At 45.2% G+C, this 25,702-nt stretch overlaps 1 protein-coding gene and 1 pseudogene across 1 annotated transcript in view; both read right to left on the bottom strand.

The window, feature by feature from the left end:
• tafa5a (TAFA chemokine like family member 5a) overlaps positions 1 to 25,702 on the bottom strand; it is a 183,915-nt gene that overhangs the window by 48,488 nt on the left and 109,725 nt on the right. Inside the window, exon 2 of the mRNA XM_056277762.1 lies at positions 18,884 to 19,033. Coding sequence (XP_056133737.1) covers positions 18,884 to 19,033 — 150 coding nt within the window. The remainder of the gene's footprint in view (positions 1 to 18,883; positions 19,034 to 25,702) is intronic.
• Positions 21,881 to 21,957, bottom strand: LOC130110923 (U4 spliceosomal RNA; annotated as a pseudogene).

The following is a 25,702-nucleotide window of genomic DNA, read 5'->3' on the forward strand; positions in this document are numbered from 1 at the left end:
CTGTACTTGTGCACTCCCCACCCCCCCATGCAGATAAGCGAAGGTGTGGGTACGGCGATGGTGCCGTGCAGGTCGGCGAGCTTGGAAAAGGCCCCGACGCTTGCTGCTGTGTGTGGGAGGGAAAATCCCCTCCCCGTGGAAACACGCCACTCGCCAAGCGCTCATGTACCCAGAGATGTAGATGGGAACAGCAAAGGCTCTTATAATTGGTTATATAAGACCCGGTATTTAAATGCGACGAAGCATAAGCACGGGTACACGCCGCAGTGTATATATATATATATATATATATATATATATATATATATATATATATATATATATATATATATATATATATATATATATGGGACTGACTCATCAGCCTTTCTCCATCCTCAGCGAAAACCGAATCACACCAGTCCCTAAACACTCACTCTCCGCTAGTCCTGCAAGGTCAGTCATCACAATCCGCAGGTTTTAAAGTCTGACATTTAATTTACTCTAAATAAGCGATTACTGATCATTTAGGCCTTGGCTTGTTTAGGTAAACTTTTGTTGTCAAGAGGCAAGTGCGCCTGTCATACATCAAATTGTCGGGGTGGGAATATTTTCTGCAGACTCAGGAAAAACTATCAAATTATTCACTGACGCGTTAAAAGTTTACCTTCACAGCTCAATTAATATAATGATTTATGAGCGCTCCTTGCCCCTATTGTCTCTGTTTAGACATAGAAGATCAAGTAGATAATGCTGACAGATTTGGATTTTTTTTAATTAATTTTTTTATCTGCATAAAATGTGTGCATGCTCAGGAGCTCCTGCACGACGCCAATATTTACCAAACCATCTGAAGATGTATGAGGAGAATTCTCCGTATCCTGGTTGAGTAATGAGGCATGTTACATGCATGCTTTTAATGCAGCGGCAAACAGACAACTGTCTGCTCACATAGACACACATACATCCCATCCTGTCTCACACACGCCCTCTCTCTCTCTCCCTCTCTCTCTCTACACTCTCTACATTCTCTTTCTACATTCTCTACACACTCTCTCTCTCTACACACACTCTCTCTCTACACAATCTCTCTATACACTCTCTCTCTACTCTCTCTCCACTCTCTACATTCTCTTTCTACATTCTCTACACTCTCTCTCTACACAAACTCTCTCTCTCGCTCCTTCTATACTCTTTCTCTTTCTACACTCTCTTTCTCTCTCTCTCCACACTCTCTCTCTCTCTCCACACTCTCTCTCTCTCTCTCCACACACTCTCTCTCTCTCTCTGTCTACACACTCCCTCTCTCGCTTGCTCTACACTTTCTCTCTCTACACACTCTCTCTCTACTCTACACTCTCTTTCTACATTCTCTACACACTCTCTCTACTCTCTCTCTACACACTCTCTCTACTCTCTCTCTACTCTCTCTCTACACTCTCTCTACTCTACATTCTCTTTTTACAGTCTCTACACACTCTCTCTACACTCTCTCTCGCTCTACTCTCTCTCTGTCTACACACTCTCTCTCTCTACACACTCTCTCTCTGCCAGGATGAGCCTGGTCTCTGGTGGCCTGCTCCCAGCGGGCCCTATGTACCTCTTCATCTTGACTTTGCCCTGTCCCATGAGATGATCTGATCTCCCACAGGAATCCCACTGTTCTCCATCCAAAGCACTTCCTACGTAATTCTTCATACAGACGCGGGCCACACACGCACGCAAACCATGTGTGCTCTAATACACACACACACACACACACACACACACACACACACACACACACACACACACGTGTTTCCCAAATCATGATTAAATTGGAGCAGCCCAACCGAGAAAATTAACTCCCACCCCAGTAAATTTTTATTTTTTGATTTATTTTGGGTGCTGCGACGCGTTAAGCTGGTGCTCAAACCTGGCATTTCTGCCCAGTGCAATTTTCAAAAAATAAGGATTTAATACTGTCAGGCGTTGGGCGCGTGTTCATCAGCTAGAATGACGGTGATTGATCGAAGCGACTCCACGGCATAGTGACCGGTGCTCGACAGGGAGGCACAGTCTGAAAAGTAGCCCGCATGGAGACGTGGAAAAAGGTGACCGATTTGGAATTGGCCGTGTGTCCCATTTGCTTCACAAAAGCAGATGGGAGTGTAATAGTCTGCTAACGATGCAGCAGGACATTAGCTAATGCTTGCCTCATTAGCTTATAATGGAGTGAGAAACTTAAGCTTCGGCTGAGAAGACTGCCTGAGATCGTGCGCAAACACACAAACACACACACACACACACACACACACACACACACACGGGGGAATCTGTTGCCGTGTCAACCACCTCATTAATATTAATGGCGGGTATAATTAGTCCAGATGACGAGGGGGGCGTGGCCGTGACTTCACGCTTCCATCCCACCCAGCTGTAAACCACGAGCAAACATCAGACTAATTTTTCCCAATGTGCTGAAATGGCTTGTGCGTGCGAGCATGGAGCGTGTGTGTAAGTCTGTACTTGTGTATTCAAATATGGGAGAAATAATAGCAGAGGTGAATGCAGCATCATCAGCAGGGTGCAGCGGTGCTGATGTTCAAAGAAAATGGTCCAACCGAGAAGAAAATCTTATCGAATAGAAAACAGCTGCGCTCAAATATAGGTATGTGTGGGCGGTACGGTGGTTAGCGCGGTCGCCTCACAGCAAGAAGGTCCTGGGTTCGAGCCCCGGGGTTGGGGGTCATCCCAGGTCGTCCTCTGTGTGGAGTTGGCATGTTCTCTCTGTGTCTGCGTGGGTTTCCTCCCACAGTCCAAAGACATGTAGGTCAGGTGAATCAGCCATACTAAATTGCCCCTAGGCGTGTGTGTGTGTGTGTGTGTGTGTGTGTGTGTGTGGGCCCTGTGATGGACTGTTGGCCTGTCCAGAGTGTCTCCCCCACCTGCCGCCCAATGACTGATGGGATAGGCTCCAGCATCCCCGCAACCCTAAGTAGGATAAGCGACTTGGGATAATGGATGGGAATATAGATGTTTGTACTTGTGTGGCCGCGTGTACAATCATGTAAGGGCAAGTTCGCTTGGACGTGTGTTTGAGCCCGCGAAGATGGCTTTGATGGGCCACAACAGCAATCTGGTTTTCTCCACCGCCGTTGGTATTTGTGGTTGCTGAATGGGAGGCCATTTTAGGTGGCTGAGAGGATCGAGCGAGTTATTGATCCTATTTTCTAGTGGTGCGAGGCTCAGTAAATACTTTGCCGCGCCTCTCTGTTGCGTCGAGGGTGAAACCTAGCGTACGAAGCGTGATTCACTTCCACACCGTTTACATATCGACCGCCCCATGAGAAGGCCATTCGTGTGCCATCCCTGTGATTCTTCTATTGGAAGATAAAAAAGAAAGAGGAGACTTCCACCGCCAGAGGCTGTGGATTTTTGTGTCCTCCAGAGCAGTGCCCTTGAAAATGTGTTGTTGTTGTTTTTTTCTCCACTGTAATTCTGAATTTAACCTTTACCCGAATACCATGAAGGTATACAAACACCAGTACCTCTCTTCCTTTATCAGAGTAAGACTCTAAAATGGTTTGACCTAGCTCCGACATGGGCCTTAACCCGAAAATTAGTTTCACAGCAGCGACTAACACCCCAGAGAAAATTAGATTGGTATTTGGTGCGACTTAAGGAGCTCAATGTGGGACGCAACCTACTTCGACAGCTGGGGCCTTTAAAAGGCTGCATCCAGGTTAAGTGCTCATACTGAGTGTTGTTGGAACCGGGGATCGAACCCTCGGCCTCGGTTTGGCCTCAGAGAGATTTTAGGGGTGCAGGGTTTGCCGGCCCAAAGGTGCAGGACTGCACGCACCACACAATCACTCAATGAAAAGGCCTCACCTCTTCCTCTTCCATCTATCAATCTGGACATGCCCTCTGCCCCCACAAACCAGTCTGGCCTGATCCCATTACACAACGATTTGTCCATCTTTCAGGGACGGAGGAAAAAAAGCAGTCTCTGTGTAATCTGTTTTTTCCCCAACTTTAGGGAAGAAATCCCTCAAAGAATGGCCTCACCAGGGGGCGTCCAGGTAGCATAGCGATCTATTCTGTTGTCTACCAACACGGGGATTGCTGGTTCGAATCCCCGTGTAGCCTCCGGCTTGGTCGGGTGTCCCTACAGACACAATTGGCCGTGTCTGCGGGTGGGAAGCCGGACGTGGGTATGTGTTCTGGTCATCACACTAGCGCCTCCTCTGGTCGGTCGGGGCACCTGTTCGAGGGGGAGGGAGAACTGGGGGGAATAGTGTGATCCTCCCACGCACTACGTCCCCTTGGTGAAACTCCTCACCGTCAGGTGAAAAGAAGCGGCCGGTGACTCCACATGTATCGCAGGAAGCAGCCCTCCCCGGCTCAGCAGAGGGGGTGGAGCAGCGACTGTGACGGCTCGGAAGACTGGGGTAATTGGCCGGGTACAATTGGGGAGAAAATGGGGGGAGACCCCCCCCCCTCAAATAAAAGAATGACCTCACCCCGAATTTGAGGAAAGGAACGTACAATTAAGCATGTAGGCAGACATGCACACCTCCAGCATCACCCACAGGCCACCTCCTTGGTGCTGTCCGGATGAGTTGTCCGCTACATTTTGTCCACAGTGACATCCCGTCATCTAAGTACCACCAGTTTCCCCTCACCTTTCTCAGCGCGTTATTAATACACAGGGGCAGATGAGAACAAACTCAATCAGAGTGAAACAGCGAGCGAAGGGAGGCGAGTGTAAGAGGGGGAGGGGAGAGAGAGAGAGAAAGAGAGAGCGAGAAGGGACAGTGCTTGTGAGGGTGAGAGAAAAGGCAGGAAGAAGGGACAGAGAGATCGAGAGAGCGTGAGAGAGAGAGAGCGAGAGAGGACCATATTAGTCCACATATGATTTATTCGCCCCTCTAGGTGAAGGAGACACCATTTGTATTCATTTGCCTTTATTTTCATCTCACATTCATCTTGCCTTCATATGCCTGTCAACGCCGCGCTAATATTATTTTGGCCATGTGATGTCCCATAACTGGCTCTTATAAATATTGCTCCTGTGCGACAGCAGAGGAGGATTTGGGGAGAGAGAGAGGGAGGGGGGGTGGAGGTGAATCTATTTTATTCCGTTCTTTTGATTTTATTTATTTTTTTTACACAGAGATTAAAAGGTTCCCTGGGACCTGAGACAGGTTCATGTGAAGGGTGGGGGATGATGACATCTGTCATCTCACAATGAGGCAGGCACACACACACACACACACACACACACACACACACACACACACACACACACACACACAAACAGTATACATATGGTACTTTACCAATGACCTTTTTTTTTTACACTGCCAAGGTGAGCTGGTGCTTCGTGGCAAGGACAGAGACAACTGTGACTTCCTGTCCTCCTTGCAGGGCTTAGCAGTACAATTAGATGAGAGCAGAGGATGACCACAGTACTGCCCCTGGACAGCACATGTGCCCACCTGCATGCTAACATGCACACACACACACACACACACACACACACACACACACACACACACACACACACACACAGGTATATAGGGGACATAGGGGGATCCATGCATACACAGACTCAATTCCAGTCACAGACACATCCACCCCCTTATATAGTTTGCACATGCATTGTGGCTCAAATGGGTAGTTGTACAAAATTTCAGATTTTAATTCCGGTCTGACCACGTCCACAGTCACTGATCCCCTTCAGGCCTACCCCTTACTGAGTCCTGGCTTGATTGGATGACACATGGCCGCGCTGAAATAAGAAGCAATAGGCACAACATACACACATACTGGCAAATGCACAAGCCCTTGTATTGGGATGGCACATTCACCCGAGTGTACCACGCTGCAAAGCAATTACAGGTGGGGCTGGAGCAAAGCAAAACAACAAGACACATGATTTATTAAATGAACCCGTGTTCAGAAGAAATTGCTAAGCCAGCCAATAAAGGTAAATTACCAAAGACAAAACACGGCGGGCAAGAAAGGGAGAGAAGCCTGCGCCCAGGACTGCACCGCATTAATGAACAACATCATTTCTGCAAATGGAGAGGGAAGCACAGAGCTGCACCTCTCAACACAAGACCGAGGGCAGGTGAGGGAGAGAGAGAGGCAGAGGAGAGGAGAGACGGAACACAACATCGACTACCTAATTATGCATTTTATCATTTAAGTCACAATAGAGTGCCTCTCCCACTTTACTTGCCCTGTGTACACGCAGCTGTTCCTCCATCGCTTTAATGAGGAATTATCCCAACCATGTTATATCTACATCCACCGACTGCCAAATTATACTTCCCACTGTAGCATTGCACAGAAATGACCCAACTACGGGGAGGGTACCGATTCAGACTCCCCACCCCCTGTGTTTCGCCGCAACCGGGACACAAATGCACAGAAAAGCGCTGCAATATAGCTTGTTTCGGTTTATTATTAAAACAAAACGGCCGAGCGTGATGAAAATTAGCCAACATGACCTTAATGCCGGGATACAAGGAGACGTGGAATTGCTTTGTTCCCCGTTGTCTTGGTGGTGTTTGTCCTTGTCAAAGAAATACGCCATATTCATGTGATAGAAAGCAAATCAACCTTCCCTTCCCCTCTGCCGTTGACTTTCCCCTCACGTCCACAGCGTTCAAAGCCAGGCGCAGATCTTTGACTACCGGCAGGGCTGTAACACCATGTTGGCAGTCCATCACATTGTGGCCACGGCATCCAACCATCCATCCAACCGTCCATCCATCCACCCCACTGAGCAACTACGACCATCCCTCATTTGAAACCCCATCTGTATGGTTTTCTCTCAGGCACTCTATGAAATAAAAACAAAAAACAAAACAAACAAGGATTGTAATCAGCCAGGAGAAATGAAAGGAAGACGAGTAGACATACGGGGGGTGCAGGGGGTGTTGTGACACCCTTCATATGGAATCAACGGCTCGTGAGTAATGGGGGTTAAAAAGGAAGAGCATTTTGTCACTCGCTGCCAGATGGTATGTGTGTCCGATCGGAGGTGTGAGTGAGTGAGCAAGCCATCAGGCCAACGAGTGAGTGATCACTTGGGCCGCACAACACCTCCACCGCAATCAAATGGGGAGGACATCTGCGAGATGACTGGCGATGATCTTGCTTGATCACAGCAGCTTGTCAGAGATGGACAGAGGCCTGGACGTGTTTGGGAAGAAGTCTTCGCTACGTCCCACATCTCAATAGTGGGCATTGTCCACTTTACGAGCGACTGTATTCTGTCTCATTTCCTAGGACAAAATGGGGAGTGGGGGGAGTCAATCCTGTACTTGCAGGTGAACCCCCGAGCTCTGCGGCTGCTGGAATATGAACCCCACTTCAATCGCTGTGTTTCATCAGAGTATTTAGCAAGACACGGAAGACAAGAGTTGAAACAGAACAGAGACGGCCTCCCCCTGGAGTGAATCGCAGCTGAGGACTTGAGGGGGCTGAAGGAGCCGTAGTTTTTAATTAATTGTTCATGCCTCGCGGCTTTCCAAACAGATACAGCCCTTTAGACATGCGTTCGCAGCGGGGGAACTTTTCTCTTCCAATTAGACCATCGAGGTGGAGGGGTAGGGGTGGTGGTGGTGGGGTGGGGGGCACAGACCATCAAACAGAGTGGCGCCAGCGACCAGGCTGGTGGGCAAGAAGGAGTGCGTGGAGGACAAGCGGCAGGCATCCAGGAGGCGCACTGCGGCATGCCGTGCTGAACAGCAGTAGAGGAACAGGAGGCGAACAGCCATTCTTCCCCTCGCTGCCCCCCGGCCTTCAACGGGGCTCTACCACCAGCCAAGGAAGTGTCAGAAATGGAGGGAGAGAGAGAGAGAGAAACTGCTTGCCATCACCAAGGCATAGTTTCTGATGATTTATTCACAGTTTGTGAGTGTGCCGACTTGATTGTGTGCTTGCACGGGTGCGTGTGCATGTTTCTTGCATGTACGCACACACAAATGTGTAAGTGTGGGTCCGTCCATGCGCGGAGAATATTCTATCGTGCGCATACACTGTGCGTTGTCTGTTTTTCTATCGAGCAAAATGTCTCACAAAATATGTGTAACTGCAAAAACCATGATCCGCAAATAGGCCACAATTTACAAATGTGTTTTTCTATCCACAAACACAAAATTCTTTACTCGTGACTTATAAGTTGGCATTTAAATACATGTGCTATGATTTGTACAAATAGATGTCTATTTGTAAATGTATTGTTCGTAATTTCTAAAAATACTGTATACTTTGTGTGTGCATTTATCATGACGTCATTTTAAATCTGCGATTCCGTGTGTGAGGCGTTGCATCTGCATTTGTGGATACACGCATTCGTCCCTGCTTAAAATTACGTAATTTTGAATAGCTCTTGAGCCACACACACACACACACACACACACACACACACACACACACACACACACACACACACACACACACACACACACACACACACACACACACACACACACACACACACACACACACACACACACACACACACACACACACACACACGTGCCCGGGTAGCGTGGCGGTCTATTCCGTTGCCTACCAACACGGGATCGCCGGATCGAATCCCCGTGCTACCTCCGGCTTGGTCGTCCGTCCCTACGGACACAATCGGATGTGGGTATGTGTCCTGGTCGCTGCACTAGCGCCTCCTCTGGTCGGTCGGGGCGCCCCCGGATCGGCAGAGAGGCGGTGGAGCAGCGAACGGGACAGCTCAAAAAGAGCGGGATAATTTGCCAGATACAAATTGGGGAGAAAAAGGGGGGAAATTGAAGAAAACAACCCCCACACAAATGTGCACCCCCCCTTTCAACCTCCACTAAGCGGAAGTGTTGTGCTCTGCTGTGATGGCTGTAGCGCATCCATGCCCGTTCTGCGCAAGCAGGTCCGCCATTTTGAAAGCTATATACGGCAACACCACTTGGAAAAACCAAGGTCTATATGAAAAGTGCCCTGAGATTAAATTCCGTTTTGATTTGGTGCTATATATATATATATTCAGTATTCTTTATTTGTTACGTCTCATTATAAAGAGAGTAGTTAAAATAGTTACAAAAAATGACTTGACTTGAATGTATGCAAATTTTACACAGAGTAGTGTATTATTTGAATGTGTTTGTTTGAGGTCTGTCTCTTGTTTCTTCCGTCTGGGACCTTTTTTCATTTTACTTTGACCCTAGTTGTTTTTATATTGCTTATTTTGGTGAACCTGTTTGCCTCATGTTCAAAATGTAATTCTTTAGCCCTGAAAGTTGTAAAAAGTATAAAATTAGTTTCCCTGGTTTATCTCAAAGTATTCCCTTGCCTACACTGACAGTTTACCAAAAGAAAAGATATAAAAACAACTACAGGATCTTAGTTGAAAAAAATAAATACCTGTGTTTTATCAGATTCTAGTCAACGACGGAAGAAGCCGACAAACACCTTCAAATACATTGCTCTGTATAATAGTATGTACACATTCAAGTAAAATAAAACAGTTTGTATACCGCCAAAAGTCAACAGAAGTTATCTCAGGGCACTTTTCATATAGACCTTGGTTTGTCCAAGTGGTGTTGCCATACCTAGCTGTCAAGATGGCGGACCCGCTCGTGCGTATGCAGAACGGATCGATGGCGTGGGAATAAAAAGCAATATTTGTTAGGGCCAATTATGTACGCTACAAACTGAGCAGGGGGTTTAATGCCTGAAGTAAATATAAGTATAATATTCTGAATGAGTGCTTTAGACCAGGGGTTCCCAAACTTTTCCATGCCAAGGCCCCCCAAATAGCATTAGCTTCTGGCCGGGGCCCCCCTTTTTGCAAGATGTCTTTAAAAACCCATTGACAATACTATGGCAAATGTTAAAAAGGAGAAAAAAACCTCCTGAATATATTTCCTTACTTTTGTTAATGCAATGATAACGACATTTATACTTCAAATTTTAATCCTTCCATTATATTGAGTATTTCTGTTTTCCATTATAAGAATCTTTGTTATAAAATACATTTGATCATAATATACATAATAATTCAATTTATTTTTCAAATTTTTTTTTTTAGCATTTTCCCTCATCTTCCCTCCAATTTGCTGAGGCCCCCTTGGCGTCCCTAGGGGGCCGCGGCCCCCACTTTGAAAACCACTGCTTTAGACTGTTACTCATATGCCCTTACCAAGTACTTCTCAAACACAAATGAACTTCAGTGCTCTCATTTATCCACAGCCTAGATTCATTACAATAAAACAGAGAGAGCTAGACATACAATATCAAGACATCAATAACCGCCCGACAACATCAACAATTCAGAACCTGGGAACACCTGGGCCCACTTCATCACCTCACCTCTCTAGATTTATGGAAGTGGGGAGCAATGCATTCTGGTCAGAAGGGATACGTGGACAATGCTTTTATTGAGAAAGAGCATAACTGCCTGCCTGATGGCATCATGACACTTGTGTTCATGGACTCAATATTTACAGTCACCGTATGTATGCATATAGAATGAGGTGTTTGGACTCTAGCATACGCATCCAGTGGACTACTTATTCCTTTTTTCCTGCTTTAATGTTGATCTTTTGGGAAAGCAAGTACCTACGGTGTATGCACACTTGCAAAACGATAGCAGGCATGGATGTACAACCCGAATACACCAGCATTTTAGCAGTCTTTTTTGGGCTTGTTTTACTTGAACGATACCAGCGGCTAATTAAAATGCCGATATATAAAACCAGCATGCTTTCATTCCAAATCATATCTATCTCATTATCTCTCTCTCTAGATGGATAGACAGATCAACAGACAGACAGGCATAGATAGATAGATACATTATAATGAGCATACTGGTTTTGTATTTTAATGTGGTTTGGTGATGTTTAGCAAATGTCTAAAATCATCAAGTCTGTGTTTTATCTAAGCAAAAAAATGACGTTTCGTTAAGGAGCATTATGAAAACTCGATCTGACACATTTTTGAAATGCAGTAGCGAAATGCCACAAGGAAGCACAATGTAAGGTTAATGGGCAGAAAAACATACTGCGACTCTTGTCACATAATAAAAGCCAGAGCAAAACACTTTGCGTTATTTTTATGCAAATATGCATCGCTCGTCAGCCTTTTTACCCTAAGGGGAAAACAGCTGCATTTTTTTTTTGTATTATATTTCTGCTTGTCATGCCACAAAATACACCTGACTCAATCCTTATGCGTGTCTGTCTGCGTCTGCATCCGTTTGTGTGTTTGAGTTTGTGTATATGAACACAAGAAGAAACTGTTTTGATACCATTCACTCTGGAGAGATAAGTTTGCATTTAGATTTTTGAAAATGAGTCCAGAGGAAGCCCCACCCCCCACCCCCCGTCTCAAAAAGGAAAGGGGTAGGGGGAAGCGGGGAGTGGGGGTGGTACTGAGGATCTCTTTGGGGGTTTTGTTCTTTTTCTCGCCCCCTCTGTCTTGTTTAACAATGATGGCTCGACAGTTGCAGTATGTTGCCTCAATAATGTTCAGGGTAGTTTATGAAGAAACAGAGAATATTCATGAACAATATCTGCGTACGAGTTTCTCAACTTTCTTGAGTCGAGTCCTTCTCAACTGTGGCGAGTGCTTTGCATTCAAAATATCAACCAGCAACCACAGAAACTATGTGCCCCATTGCAAATTCATCCTTATTATGCCCTTATGTAATTTATTATGCATTTTTTATATCACCAAAAGCAGTGGTGATGCAATATAGAAGAAGACAGAACATACTTTATAGTCACTGTACATGTGTACAATGAATGTGTTCCCTGCATTTAACCCACCCTATTGTATAGGAGCAGTAGGCAGCTGCAGCGCCCGGGGACCAACTCCAGTTCTTCTCTCCATTGTCTTGGTCAGGGACACAGACAGGAGCATTAACCCTAACATGCATGTCTTTTCGATGATGGGAGGACAGAGGAGCACCCGGAGGAAACCCATGCAGACATGGGGAGAACATGCAAACTCCACACAGAAAAGACCTGGGATGGCCTGGGGTTCGAACCCAGGACTTTCTTACTGTGAGGTAACAATGCTAACCACTGGGTCACCGTGCTGCCCAAAATCAGCTCGGATTTATTTTCATCTTTTATGATCTAGTCTTTACTTTTGCTCTACCCTAGGGTGTCAGTCTGGCCTCGCAGTTAGACGGTCCCAGACAGAGAATTAGAGAATCCACTAAATAACCAAAATGTAAATCGCATACTTACAACTGCACAAATTTGAGTCTGTCTCAAATTCTGCCCTGTGGCAAATTCTGCCCTCCATCATTTGTCAATCATCCCTGAAAATTGTCCAATTCCCCGAAAACTTTCCACAAACTGTCCATTATGCATGGATTATATAAAAAGTTGACTAAGAATATCCACCATTTAAAAAGACTGTTCTCATAAAATTGCAAATGGATAACATTCTCATATGCTGGATTTGAGCTGTATTAAAGATACAGAGCGATTAACTTGAGGCAATCTTTTCTTCTAAAATTGATATTTTGTCTTTGGGAAATGAACTCCTTTAACTGACCTCTGTTTGTCTCCCTGGAGCAATTCATTAACTAGAGTAATTCAGTTGATAAATAGGTCTAGAAAATAAGATTTTTGTCTTCCAGTAAGTCTCCTCAATTTGTATTTGTATGCCTGACACAATGCCTCCCGTAGCAGATGCATATCCTGCTATGAATGTACAGTATTTTCTCATCCTTATCCCATAATTGGTCTTCCAACAGCTGCAGCCATTTGAAATCATATTAGCTATTGTTTATTTTGTTACTATATTCTTTTTTTGGGGGGGGGGTTTCCCCCTTTTTCTCCCCAATTGTATCCGGCCAATTACCCCACTCTTCTGAGCCATCCCGGTCACTGCTCCACCCCCTCTGCAAACTGATACATTGCCTCTTCTGATACATGTGGGGTTGCCAGCCGCTTCTTTTCACCTGACAGCAAGGGGTTTCGCCAGGGGAACGTAGCACATGGGAGTATCACACTATTCCCCCCCAAACAGGCGCCCCGACCGACCAGAGGAAGCCCTAGTGCAGCGACCAGGACACATACCCACATCTGGCTTCCCGCCCGCATTTACAGCCAATTCTGTCAGTAGGGACACCCGACCAAGCCGGAGATAACACGGGATTCGAACCGGCGATTCCTGTGTTGGTAGGCAACAGAATAGACCTCTACGCTACCCGGATGCCCGTGTTACTATAGTCTATTGTATTATTTTTGTTGTAAACTGCCTGCAAAACAAGGGGACAAAGAATTTAGAATTGAATTGAAGTGAACTTTTCTTGTATGTCCCAGCATTTCGGGGTGACCCGTTGCATTAATTTTATTTTACTCTTTTTACAAAATGATTGCCACGATAAGAGTGGACTCTCAAAGGATCAATTCCACACTTATTTGTCCACCAAAAGTTTTTCCTGATATCAGATTCACCCATATAAAATACTAAGATAGTATGAAGACAGAATCATTTGTATTATAAATATACCCTATACTAAAGCATTAGAAACATGTAAAACTTTGTTGACTTTGAAAGATTCGCCTCAAGACTTCTAAAATTACCACAAACACAAACCTAAGAAATTAATGTTTTTGAAGATTTATAGCTGACTTAAGTTCTGGGGTATAAAAGACAGGGTACTCTATATTTACGCAATACTAAATAATGAACTTCTAGTGAGGATGTTCTTGGATCTGCAGAGATTTGGAGTAGAAAGATGAAAGTATGAACAGTGCCAGGGCGAGTAAGAAAGCACAGGGCCGACACTCTGCAGAGGTGATAGACGCGGTTTCGACTCTGGCGTCTGATCGGTATGCAATGGACCATGCGACCTCAGCCTCTGCACCTCTCCAATAAGAAAGGCCAGCCGGAGAGCCAGCACACCAAGGAGGAGACGTGCATCACCTCGGGGCTCAGGTCCCCATCTACATCACCTCACCGTCTCTCTCTTTGGTCAGTTCACAGCACGAGTGTGTGGAGGGGTGAGAGAGAGACAGAGAGCTATAGAGCGACATTACAGATTCACCACAGGACCATCTTTCCGGCACTGGTCCCTGTGGATGTTACTGCGGTAGCGGCTAGCTGGCTAACTGGCTGCTGAAGCTGACATGACATGTTTCCCCTGTAGACTGTAGCCACCTCCTTGCCTCCCAGGATCAAACCAGTGGGCTGATGCAGTATGATTGGAGCTGTGGTACAGTCTAATAGCCCAGAGACTGAGCCTGACGCACACTGTTGTCTCCATCACCGCTTGGTTCACTGGAACAATTCTTCAAATGCAAGCTACCAAGGGATTATGTGCATGTAATGTAGTGTGTAAGCATAATTCTCAGAGCTTGCAATGCAGCTGTGCAGACATGGATATGCACTTTGTGTCTTTTTCTCTATTTTCGTTGTATCTCCTCCCTGTTTCTTTTTTTCCCCTCTCTCTGGAATGCGTAAAAACACATCAATACACACCCACAAATAAACCCACACACAACCATTTGCATCATAACCCACATTAAACTCACACAAAAATACACACATCTATACCCCCAACCTCTCTCCTCTGTCACAATTGCAGTAGGTAGGCAACCTACAGTGCTTTAAACAGTGTCAACAACACAGTACATGGAGACCGAACCCAAACAGATTATCCCTGAGTGCTCTGGGCGTGGACCCCCCACTGAGATATGATTTCGACCTCTGCCACCACCAACACTGCTTCCACTAACCATCACAACCCCTTGAAAAAAAAAATTCTATTAGTCTCTGGAGTAACCCTCTGAACACAAACACACACATACACACACACAAATTACGACTCTGTCACTCTCGCAAAGCCACTCAGCTCTCTGTCTCTGCTTTTCTCTCTTTCTTTCCCTTCACAAATACTCCTAATAGGAATCAATATCGGCTCTCTGACAAGTCACCAAGCCCAGACGAAAGGGCTCAGGAGCATGAAATTGCAGATAAGAGAGAAAGAGTGTGTATTTATGCAACACAAGGCGAGGATGGGGCCCCTGTGGGCAGTGCCATCTACATCAACAAGACAATGAGAAGAGACAACCAGAGTCTGACTGAGAGGGATAATGGGGCAGAAATGGAGAGAGCACAAGAACGAGGGAGGGAGAAGAGAGGAATGAAAAATGTGCAAGAGAAGAGAGGGAGCGGGGGAGAAGGCAGAGAGGCAGAGGGGGGCATACCTCACAGCAGAAAGGAGATTCTTGTAGGATTTTGTTGTTTTGAAGCCATTCTCCTTTTGGACTTGGCATCAAACAGCGCTGCTAATGGATCTTATCCTGTCAATGGATTACCTGCAACTATCACCTCCTCATCACAGCAATAAAGAGACACCGGGCCACTGCATAGCCAGAAATATGCAACACGCAACAGCAAAAATAAAACGTTAAGCAATCTTTAGGACACTATTGCAACATGTCCTCTTAATTCATGCGGAGCTGACATTCGTGATTGACAGGAAGTGTTGAGGAAGCTGTGGATTATCCTGCTTTCATGAGATGACCTATCTAAAAGGAGACTGAAGCATAAAGGACACAGATTGTGTCAGACAAGGCAAGGATATAACACAATAGAGAGCAGACCTCAAGGACTCACATAGATTAAAACTGATTGAAATCCTATTAATATATTAGTAATGATGAACTTTACTCATATAGCTCTTTTCTTAACAATGTCACAAAGTGCTTTACAAAAGAAATAAAAATAGGCAAAGCAAAAATGAGAATAAGACTGAAAGACATGAACACAGAGGAGGTAAAGACAATAAATGAGTAAGACCAAATAAATAGGAATAAAATCTGTATAAATAAAAACCAAAAGCTTTCACAAATAGAAAAGTTTTAAGAATAGATTTAAAAGAAGCTAGAGACTTAGTGTGTCTGAGTTCAGTAGGCAGAGAGTTCCAAAGTGTGGGGGCTCTAACAGCAAAAGGCCAATCACCCTTTGTCAAAAACCGTGACCCGGGAATAACCAGAAGCACTCCATCTGCAGATCTTAATGGTCGAGAGGGCACATACCAGGTCAATAAATCAGAGATGTATTTAGGAGCAAGACCATTTAAGGCCTTAAAAGTGAGGAATGAAATGTTAAAATCAACTGGAAATATAACAGGGAGCCAGTGTAGGGAGGCAAGCACAGGGTGATGTGATCATGCCTCTTTGTCCCAGTAATGAGCCGAAAAGCAGCGTTTGTACCAACTGCAGATGGTGGAGGGAGCCCTTGCTGATACCTGAGTAAAGTGCGTAACAACAATCAAGCCAAGAACAGATAAAAGCATGTACAACTTTTTGGGCAACTGATAAAAATGACTTAATAGTGGATATTACCTTGAGCTGGAGAAAGCATGACTGAACAACATGTTTGATTTGATTATCAAAACTGAAGTTAGCATCAACTATTACCCCAAGATTACTAGCAGCCTGCTTAAGACTATCTGACAGACCACCAAGATTAGAACCAAAAGTACTAATGGAATTTGGGAGACTGAACAGAATGACCTCAGACTTATCATCATTAAATTTAAGAAAAATTTTGGACATCCAGGATTTAATGTCAGAGAGACAAGTTTTAGTGGATTTTAGTGGCATGTATAACTGAGTGTCGTCAGCATAAAAACGGTAAAACACATTGTGATTTTGAATGACCTGGCCAAGGGGCAGCATGTATATAGAAAACAGAAGGGGGCCAAGAACTGAGCCTTAAGGGACACCACAGCTCAAATGAGCTGTTGAGGAAGTAGAGTCCCACAATGACAGAGGGAGTTCTGATGGAGAGGTATGAGCATAATAAATTAAGAGCCAAGCCCTTGATGCCTACCCAAGTCTCCGAGCAGTGTAAGAGGATACTGTGATTGACTGTGTCAAAGGCAGCATTCTGTCTGCAGTCAGCAGAAAGTCATTAGCGACCTTAACTAGAGCTGTCTCGGTACGGTGAAGTGCTCTAAAACCAGACTGGAAACCGTTAAAAACACTATTATTATTCATAAAAGATACCAGTTGAGATGAAATTACTTTCTCCACAACCTAGATAAAAAAGACAATTTGGCGATTGGTCTGTAGTTACTTAAGGACAGGGGATCAAAATTAGGTTTCTTTAGCAATGGGTGAACAATGGCAGGCTTAAAACTGTCTGGAAAAGAACCATAGGCCAGAGAATTATTAAAAAATTGCAGGATAAAAGGGGTAACAATGGAAAATATCTCCTTGAGCAGCTTAGTGGAGATGTCTAAGATGCAGGAGGAGGAATTTATATGGGAGACTGTATTCTCTAACACTGAAATTGTAATGGGTTGAAACTGGGTGAAATAGGCAGAATTAACATAGGGAATGGAATAAATGCAAGGGCCGGTTTGGATTGTAGACCTGATATTCTCCATCTTATTTACAAAATCTGTGAGAATTTCTGTGGACAGCTCAATGTTCAGAAAAAGAAGTGGAGGGACATTAATAACAGAATCTATTGCCCTAAAGAGAACTTTAGGATTGTGGTTATTCCTTGATATCATTTCAGAGAAGTAAGCCGATCTCACATCCTTAACTGCTTTCTGATAAATTAACATCTGGTTTTTAAGGGTGTTATGCGCTATTTCAGACCTGGTGACCTTCCATTGTTGTTCAGATTTTCTACAGAGTCTTTTTAGGGCTTGAGTGTTTTGTTTCCTAGTTTTAAACAGTGCAATTTGGTCAAGGATGGATAGACACTGATTGTTGAATGAATTTAACAGTGCATCTTGATTAAGAGGGGATATAGTGGAATTAAAGGATGATGCATAAAAAGCATCACAGAAGTTAACTGTAGAACCAGCGTTGAGAATGCGAGAACTTTTTTTTAGGCTAGAGACTAGGAATAGCAAGCTGTAGTGGAACTTTAAAAACAAAAGCTTTATGGTAAATTACAAGCATATCCACCAGATTAAGTCACCCGAGATAAGAGTATAATGTCTAAAGATGTGCCCTTTTTAATGTGTGGCCCCTTTAATAGATTGAATGAGGTTAAAAGAGTCTATAAGATTTAAAAAAATTAAGGCGAGGGAAAGGGAAGGACAACACATGAATATTAAAATCAAGAATAAGCACCCTGTCATATTTTGGCATGACAAAAGATAAACTGAATCAGGGGACCTATAACTTAAGATGCAGGGTAAAGGGGGAGGGCAAGTGATTAAGAAACTTCAAACCTCAAAGGAGATAAAATTACCAAGACAATGAACAAGATGGTATTTGTGGAATCAAGAGTCTCAGACGCACATGATAATAATAAAGGTAAGTAAAACAAGCTAAGAAAACTGTCAACAAGACCAGACCTCTTTCTTTTACAATGGGGCGTCATCTCTATCTCAGATTAGGAGACAGATATTATCATTTACATTTCATAGGAACACTAGCTAATTGTAAACAACATAGAGGGATGCTTTACTGATGCTTGTACACATGCCCTATTCACCACCTGAGGAATCACTGACATTTGTATGTTATCTGTGTTGAATAACAGTTCTGCAGCTGCATGAATCTGAACAGGTGATTGGCTGATTTTCTGACGAAGGCACTTTGATTGGCCAGTTTTGCTGGCAACGTGACTTTACATGGTCGCATGCTGTCAGTGCCGCCATCTTTAGTGCTTCAAATTGTCCTGTATTAAAAATGATAGCGTGCACTATCTCTCACTGTCTCCACTATAATTTAACCTGTCTCTGGTTTAACCACTCTTTAAACACTCCCATGCTAATTTTGGAGAATTTCAAACCAAACTCATTTAACCAAGTATTAACATATGGATCAGGAGATGCATGTGTTCATTTGTCATTTTTTGGGACTAAAATGACTCCATACAGGAAAGAATGCCAAGCTGATACACCCCAGGCCCTGGCTCTTACCGTCCACACAAGCAGGTCTGGCTCTCGTAGTACCGGCGATTTGGCCCTTCTTACAGGCACAGCGGGCCGTCTGTCTGGCGATGGTCCGCCGTGGTTGGCTGCTGTCCCTGTCCAATGTCACAATCTCACATGTCCCCGCAGCCAGCTGGCCTGGAAATGACATCACACCACAGGACATGAGGTCAGAGAGATGAAATCAAGAAACAGGACAACAGAAAACATCTTGTTGCATTTTGTTATAATTTGATTTTTGTCTTTATATATATATATATATATATATATATATATATATATATATATATATATATATATATATATCAGTGGGAAAACCACTGCATTTTGTATTTACACTGCAACTTTTTGGCTCTTAAATCTTAAAATCAGCATTTTTTAATTAAACCATCGATCAAATATCACATTTTTGATATTTATCAGTAGTAAATACTTTGTCAAAGTCGTGGTACTTTTACGTTTACTTAAAGAGCATTAATATTAGGAAATGACCCAACACGTGTCAAATGTTGAGAATAAAATCAGTTGAGTTAAAGAAAAAACAAAACAAACTATATTTAGTGAAGCAATTCAACAAACTGCAATAAGCCCTATTGTAATAAGCCAAACAAAAATCAGTCCTGGAGTGATGGAGTGAAATGAAAAAGTGATCCATCTCTATTTTTCTAATGGTGGGATATTGAGGGACCAAAAAAAAATCAGCACAAGTTTAACATTTTATTTGGATTCTGCCTGGCTAAAGGTGACAGGAAGGCTAGCCTACTTCAGAGAGCAGGAGCTGGCCACAGCTGGGGTCATGGAGATCTATTGCAACTCATCTTCTTTTTACCCCTGCTCTGGAGATAGTGAAATACTACGTGCCTTGTGTGGGCAGGACAGTACACACAATATCATAATGTTCAACTGGTGTGACATTGCCAAGTCATATAAAATTGTATGAAACAAGATCGGGCTCTGACCAGGAGCGAACGTGGAGACTTATTTTAGGGTAAGATTGGTTGAATTCGCCGGCTTTAGTGAAGGATACTGCAATCTGCACAAGCTGGAGGGGTTTCACAATGGAATTTGAGAGACCCCAAAACATGACATCACACACATCAGCCCAAACGTTTCATAACACACAGAATAAAGACTCAGTAGTCAAAATGCATTGAATTTTAACAATATTCTTGAGATAATTGATGCAATGTTTTACTTTTATCTTTAATGTGTGGCTCAGATGAGCGAGCCGGGCCTAATTACAGCAAAGCTTTTGACAGTGGGGCTAAGAGATAATGCAATTTTCAAACTCAACTGTGAAATCTTCAAAGCTAAATACATGCTCCTCTGGTCCACTTATCAACATCCCAGTCTTCTCTGTAGCTATACTAAAAGAGGGATGGATGGATGGATTAGTCTATTGATTTGTGCTTTTTAACTGCGGATAAACATGCCTCCAAGTTTTTCATTTGAAGGCCAGAGAAGTTGAGTTTTATCAACATAACGAGGGTTAATAGGTAATATTCCGCTTCCGGTGGGGGAAGATGGCGGCGCGAATTCACGTTTGCAGCGGCTTCACCCAGTACCGGTGTGGGAAGATGGTGGCGCAAATTCACATTTGTGGCAGCCTCACCCAGTACCGTGCATGCAGTGTCTTTGTCCACGTCTGCGTCTAAGTTTTGCCTTCATTTGATGGCGGGGAGAACTGACGCTGGATCGGCTGGGAGAGCTTGATCTGCTGCATCCTGTAGGCCCAGGGACCACGGCCTTGCCCGGAGCTGCGCCCGAGGAGGTAACACCGAGGGTGGTCTGACAGGACACGGAAGCTGGGTGGGCTAAGCTAACTGCTAGCCCATGCAGGCCAGCAGTTCAGATAACACCGAGAGTGGTCTGGCAGTGGCCTCACCTGGCGTTGACTGTGGTGTTTTTGGTGTCGTGAGGAGTGCAGGGGTGTCAAGGGTGTCTGGCTGGGAGAGCTGGTGCTGGATCAGCTGGGAAAGCTTGGTCTGCTTTGTCCAGCGGACCCAGGGACCATGGCCCCTGCCTGGAGCTGTGCCCGAGGGGGAAACACCGAGTGCAGTCTGACAGGACGCGGAAGTGGGGCAGGCTAAGCTAACTGCTAGCCTATGAAGACCGGCCGTTCCGACAGTCATACTGGCTGGCGTTCGTTCCCTTGGACAGGTTTTTTTTTTTTTTTTTTAGTTTGGATGTATGTGTTAGTGTGTTCTTGTAGTTCTTGGATGTGTTTTTGTCTTTGTGGTGCACTGCTGTGGGCTGGGGAAAACGGCATTTCACAAGTACATGAAATGACAAATAAAGTGTTCCTGATTCTTGAATATTGCAGAGAGGCGGCATGTAATCGGAGGGGAAATCTAACATAAGCGAAATACCGCAGCATATGCACATAATGTAAGCGCTATACATGCTGACGATACACAGCGCCCATTGACTATAAATAAAATGCCAAATAGCACCACAGGGGAGCTCCTCCTTTTTGTTTTGTTCTGACGCGCTAGAGTAGCACCATTCTCAACGCTGCTTCGACCGACATCCACAAGAATGAACTCTCACCGAAACAAGTTGGTGCAGGTTATAATGTTCGTGTTTTACTGTTCATGTATGATCGATGAACATTGACCTGGCATTCTATGGTCGATGTGTGTACAGTAGAATAAAGCAGCGGCATTGTTGTCTGTCGACTCTGAGCTCATCAGCTATCCCGGGGCTCTTGCTAACTAGCCACATGCTGGTAGCAATCTCCATCTACACCGACCCAATGTTACAATGGCACAGACAAACAGTGAACTACTACCCCCCCCCAAAAAAAAGAAGTTGCTAGACATCTTACAGCATACGGTGAGATACCATAACCAATGATGAGCACTGTGAATATGATGAGGGTGCAATCTTCATCTGTACATGAGATCCAATTTATGCAGCGTGAGGCACAGTAGCCTTAAATGCAGATGAGCCAACTGTTAGACAAGATAATTAACCTTACATTTCTCAAGGAATTTTACAACTAGCAATAATCGCGCCTCGGATAAACCTCAGAGGCTACGATACTGCCACTGCGCAAAGCTGTGATGGTCTGGCGGCCTGTCTGTGATGGCCTGGCGGCCTGTCCAGGGTGTCTCCCCGCCTGCAGCCCAATGACTGCTGGGATAGGCTCCACCATCCCCGCAACCCTTAGAGCAGGATAAGCGATTTGGATAATGGATGGATGGATGCTCAATGAATGTGTTTGACTGCACATCGCACATGTGCAATCAAGAAGAAATTGATTTCAGGGGGGAAAAAAGTGTCTCAGAATGTACAGGGCAAGTTAAACTACATACAGGTAGGTACATTTAAAGCTGGCCGGCTCTCCTGGAGATCAATGAACCATCTCGACCTGTATGGAAAAGTCTATAATAACCACTAGCTAATTCCCATTAAAGGCCACCTCTTATCAGCCAATCTAAATCAAGGAAATGTTCTTATTAGCCATGAACGAAATGCATGAATACTGATGAACTTTTTAATCTCCATCAACCCCCTCCCATCTCCCAATCCCATCCCCTAACACACACACACACACACACACACACATACACACACACACACACATACACACACACAATGTCCTCTATGTTTTGCAATCAAATGACCTTTGCCCTTTAGCAGGCCCCTTGTTGCTCACAATTAACCTCTGTCTGTATGTGGGGGCAGCCATTTGCCATCCTGGGGAGGCTTATTAGGGTTTAATTGAAATTGGCACAGGAATGGAGGCTCTGATTAAATCTAGACTGTAGTCCCATGTACCTAGGTGGCCGGCTTAATCAAGTGAGCTGTAAGGGGGTCAGCCCTTGGGTAATGGGGATCCATCAAAACTCAACCACACTATGATGTACCTGTAGTGGCTATGGCCAAGGTGGGAGAGGATGGTGTGTGTGTGTGTGCGAGTGTTTGTGTGTTTAAGCAAGCAGAAAAGTGGGTCGTGTTTGACATATGTTTCGTATTGTGCTCCCAGTTTCATGACTGTGGCGAATAAATACTCCTTGCTTGCTTTTTGATATTGATCCTGGCAAATATTGCCCAGATTATATCGTGATTCTTCAGCATATGGCGCGCTTTCTGATTTTCATGTGTGTCTGTTTGTCTGTGCGTGAGATGCAGTATGTTTGCATGCATGCGTGCCTTTATTTTATTTTTTTTAATTTTAGCTTGGAGCAAACACACAGACCTCAAGTATCGGAGATACGCTGAACATAAAAGTGTAGAGAGAGAAAAACTAGGTTGTATTTGGAAGTAAACAAGCGAGAAGTACCCAATTAATTCCCCCCACGGATGTTTGCACAATGTTAAAGGGAGGTTTCACTCACTCATTTCCACTCTTGTCTATTGTTTGGTCCGCATAGTTGCTAAAAATGCACTTCCTGCCTTCTTCCTCTGTCTCCAAAAGGAAAGAACGGAGGAGATTGACAGGAGAGATGGTGTGCAGAGGGAGGGGGGGTGGCATTCAAAAACCATTGAGTTTTGGAGTTAGCGCTGACCCTGTGCTTTCTAAGTGGCCAAGCCGTGAGTCTGACATCACTCGTGCGCGGCTGTAAACACCCTCCCAGACCGGCAGAGAAGAGGGCGGAGGGGGGGAATTTAGAACCGGAAGCCTCCTCAGATGCCGTCAACACCACCAAATCTGTCACACCCCCTTCTCTCTCTTTTTTTTATCCTAACGCATGGCAACACTCTCCCCCTTTCCCCCCATCCCAAGTTTCCTGTCATCCTCCCTCTTCGTGACATCTTCTTCTTCTCCTCTTTCCTCCTACTGTGTTCTCCATCATGTGTTGTCACTTAGCGTCGCTCCTTCGCTGTGCTGCTCTTCCCCGGTAACAGCTCGGCACATGTGCGCGCCTGTGTGTCTAGATGAATGGATACGTGTGTGTTTGTGTGTTTACCCCCTAACACACACACACACACACACACATCACCACCAGCAGCATCCTCCACCCCCTTTCCTGCAGATCATCTACTCCACAGCCTTCTCTGTCAGCTCCTCTTCCTCTTTGTCTTAGGAGGAGACTGAGAGGAGTGCTCCCGCTCCCCACATCTTATGTAACCTTGCGGCTCGCTGGGGCACCGTGGCACCCTGTGTCACGTCAACAAGGCAGTGGCCATGTTGGCTAGTGCCGACATTTTACTTTATATACTTTTTTTGGCCGACTATTGTCGCCAATGTAAGGACCAATTCAATGTTATGTTCAACTTAAAGCAGATGCTGGATGCTGTGGCTATTATCTTCTTTTACAGCAGCCTCAGGTTCCTACGGGGGGGGGGGGGGCATTTAAGTTTCACCTTAATAGAATAGAACAGAACAGAACAGAATAGAATAGAATAGAATAGAATACACTTTATTTGTCATTGTTGGTTGCAATGAATGTGTTCTCTGCATTTAACCCATCTCATTGTATGGGAGCAGCGGGAAGCTGCAGCACCTGGGGACAAACTCCAGTTCTTCTTCTTTTTTCTCTCATGTTTCTTCCTGTTTCTACTCCCTGTTAAAGGGGTTTTATTAGGGAGTTGTTCCTTATCCGACGAGAGGGTCTAAGGACAGGATGCTGTGTTGCTGTTAAGCCCACTGAGGCAAATTTGTAATTTGTGATATTGGGCTATACAAATAAAAATGGACTTGACTTCTTTCCATTGCCTTGTTCAGGGGCACAGACAGGAGAATTAACCCTAACATGCATGTCTTTTTGATGGTGGGAGGAAACCGGAGCACCCGGAGGAAAACCCACGCAGACACGGGGAGAACATGCAAACTCCACACAGAAAGGACCTGGGACGGCCTGGGGTTCGAACCCAGGACCTTCTCGCTGTGAGGCAAAAGTTCTAACCACTGGGCCACCATGCCGCTTACCACATCTTATCAGAAACACAGCGAGATGCTCTCGATGTGTCTCTGCCCTCTGCACACAATAAAGGACGCTACATTATGAAAACAGAGGCGAGTTGAAGCACATTAATAAAACAAAAGACACACATTACACCGTGTGCATTACACGCAATACATCCAGACAAGGATTCGAGTGGGTTGGTGCAGTGTTGGGGGGGTAGAGGTGGGGGTGGGGTTAAGGAAAATGAAAAATCTTCATGATGTGAACATCTCGGTGGGCTGCACCCGTGACGAAGAGTATTGGGTCGTCCACCATGTTACGTCCGCCGTGAAAAATACCCTCAAAATGTAAACTGTCACGAGCCGCAGCTGCATTAAACATGGATTTGCGAGGCACGGGTAAATCCATACGCTACTGACCCCGCCGCAATGGCTATCGGTCATGGCCACCAGAGGCGCAGTCGGCGCTTTGTCATTCGATTTCACGCACAACACGCGTCGGGCCACCTCGCCAGAGCGCGGGCCTGTGTAAGGGAGTTTCTCCACGCTGCGGCGCATGCGCAACATATTTGGAGCAACAGCAGGAACAAACTCGGCTGTTATACAAAGCAGCAGGCCGGGGCAGTAACCGAGCAGCAGGCCGGGGCAATAACCAAGCAACAGCAGGCCGGGGCAATAACCGAGCAGCAGCAGGCCGGGGTAATAACCGAGCAGCAGCAGGCCGGGGTAATAACCGAGCAGCAGCAGGCCGGGGTAATAACCGAGCAGCAGCAGGCCGGGGCAATAACCGAGCAGCAGCAGGCCGGGGCAATAACCGAGCAGCAGCAGGCCGGGGTAATAACCGAGCAGCAGCAGGCCGGGGCAATAACCGAGCAGCAGCAGGCCGGGGCAATAACCGAGCAGCAGGCCGGGGCAATAGCCGAGTTTTATATCAGCCGTGTGTAAAGTTACTG

Source organism: Lampris incognitus, chromosome 3 (genome assembly GCF_029633865.1).
Source record: "Lampris incognitus isolate fLamInc1 chromosome 3, fLamInc1.hap2, whole genome shotgun sequence".
NCBI lineage: Eukaryota > Metazoa > Chordata > Actinopteri > Lampriformes > Lampridae > Lampris > Lampris incognitus.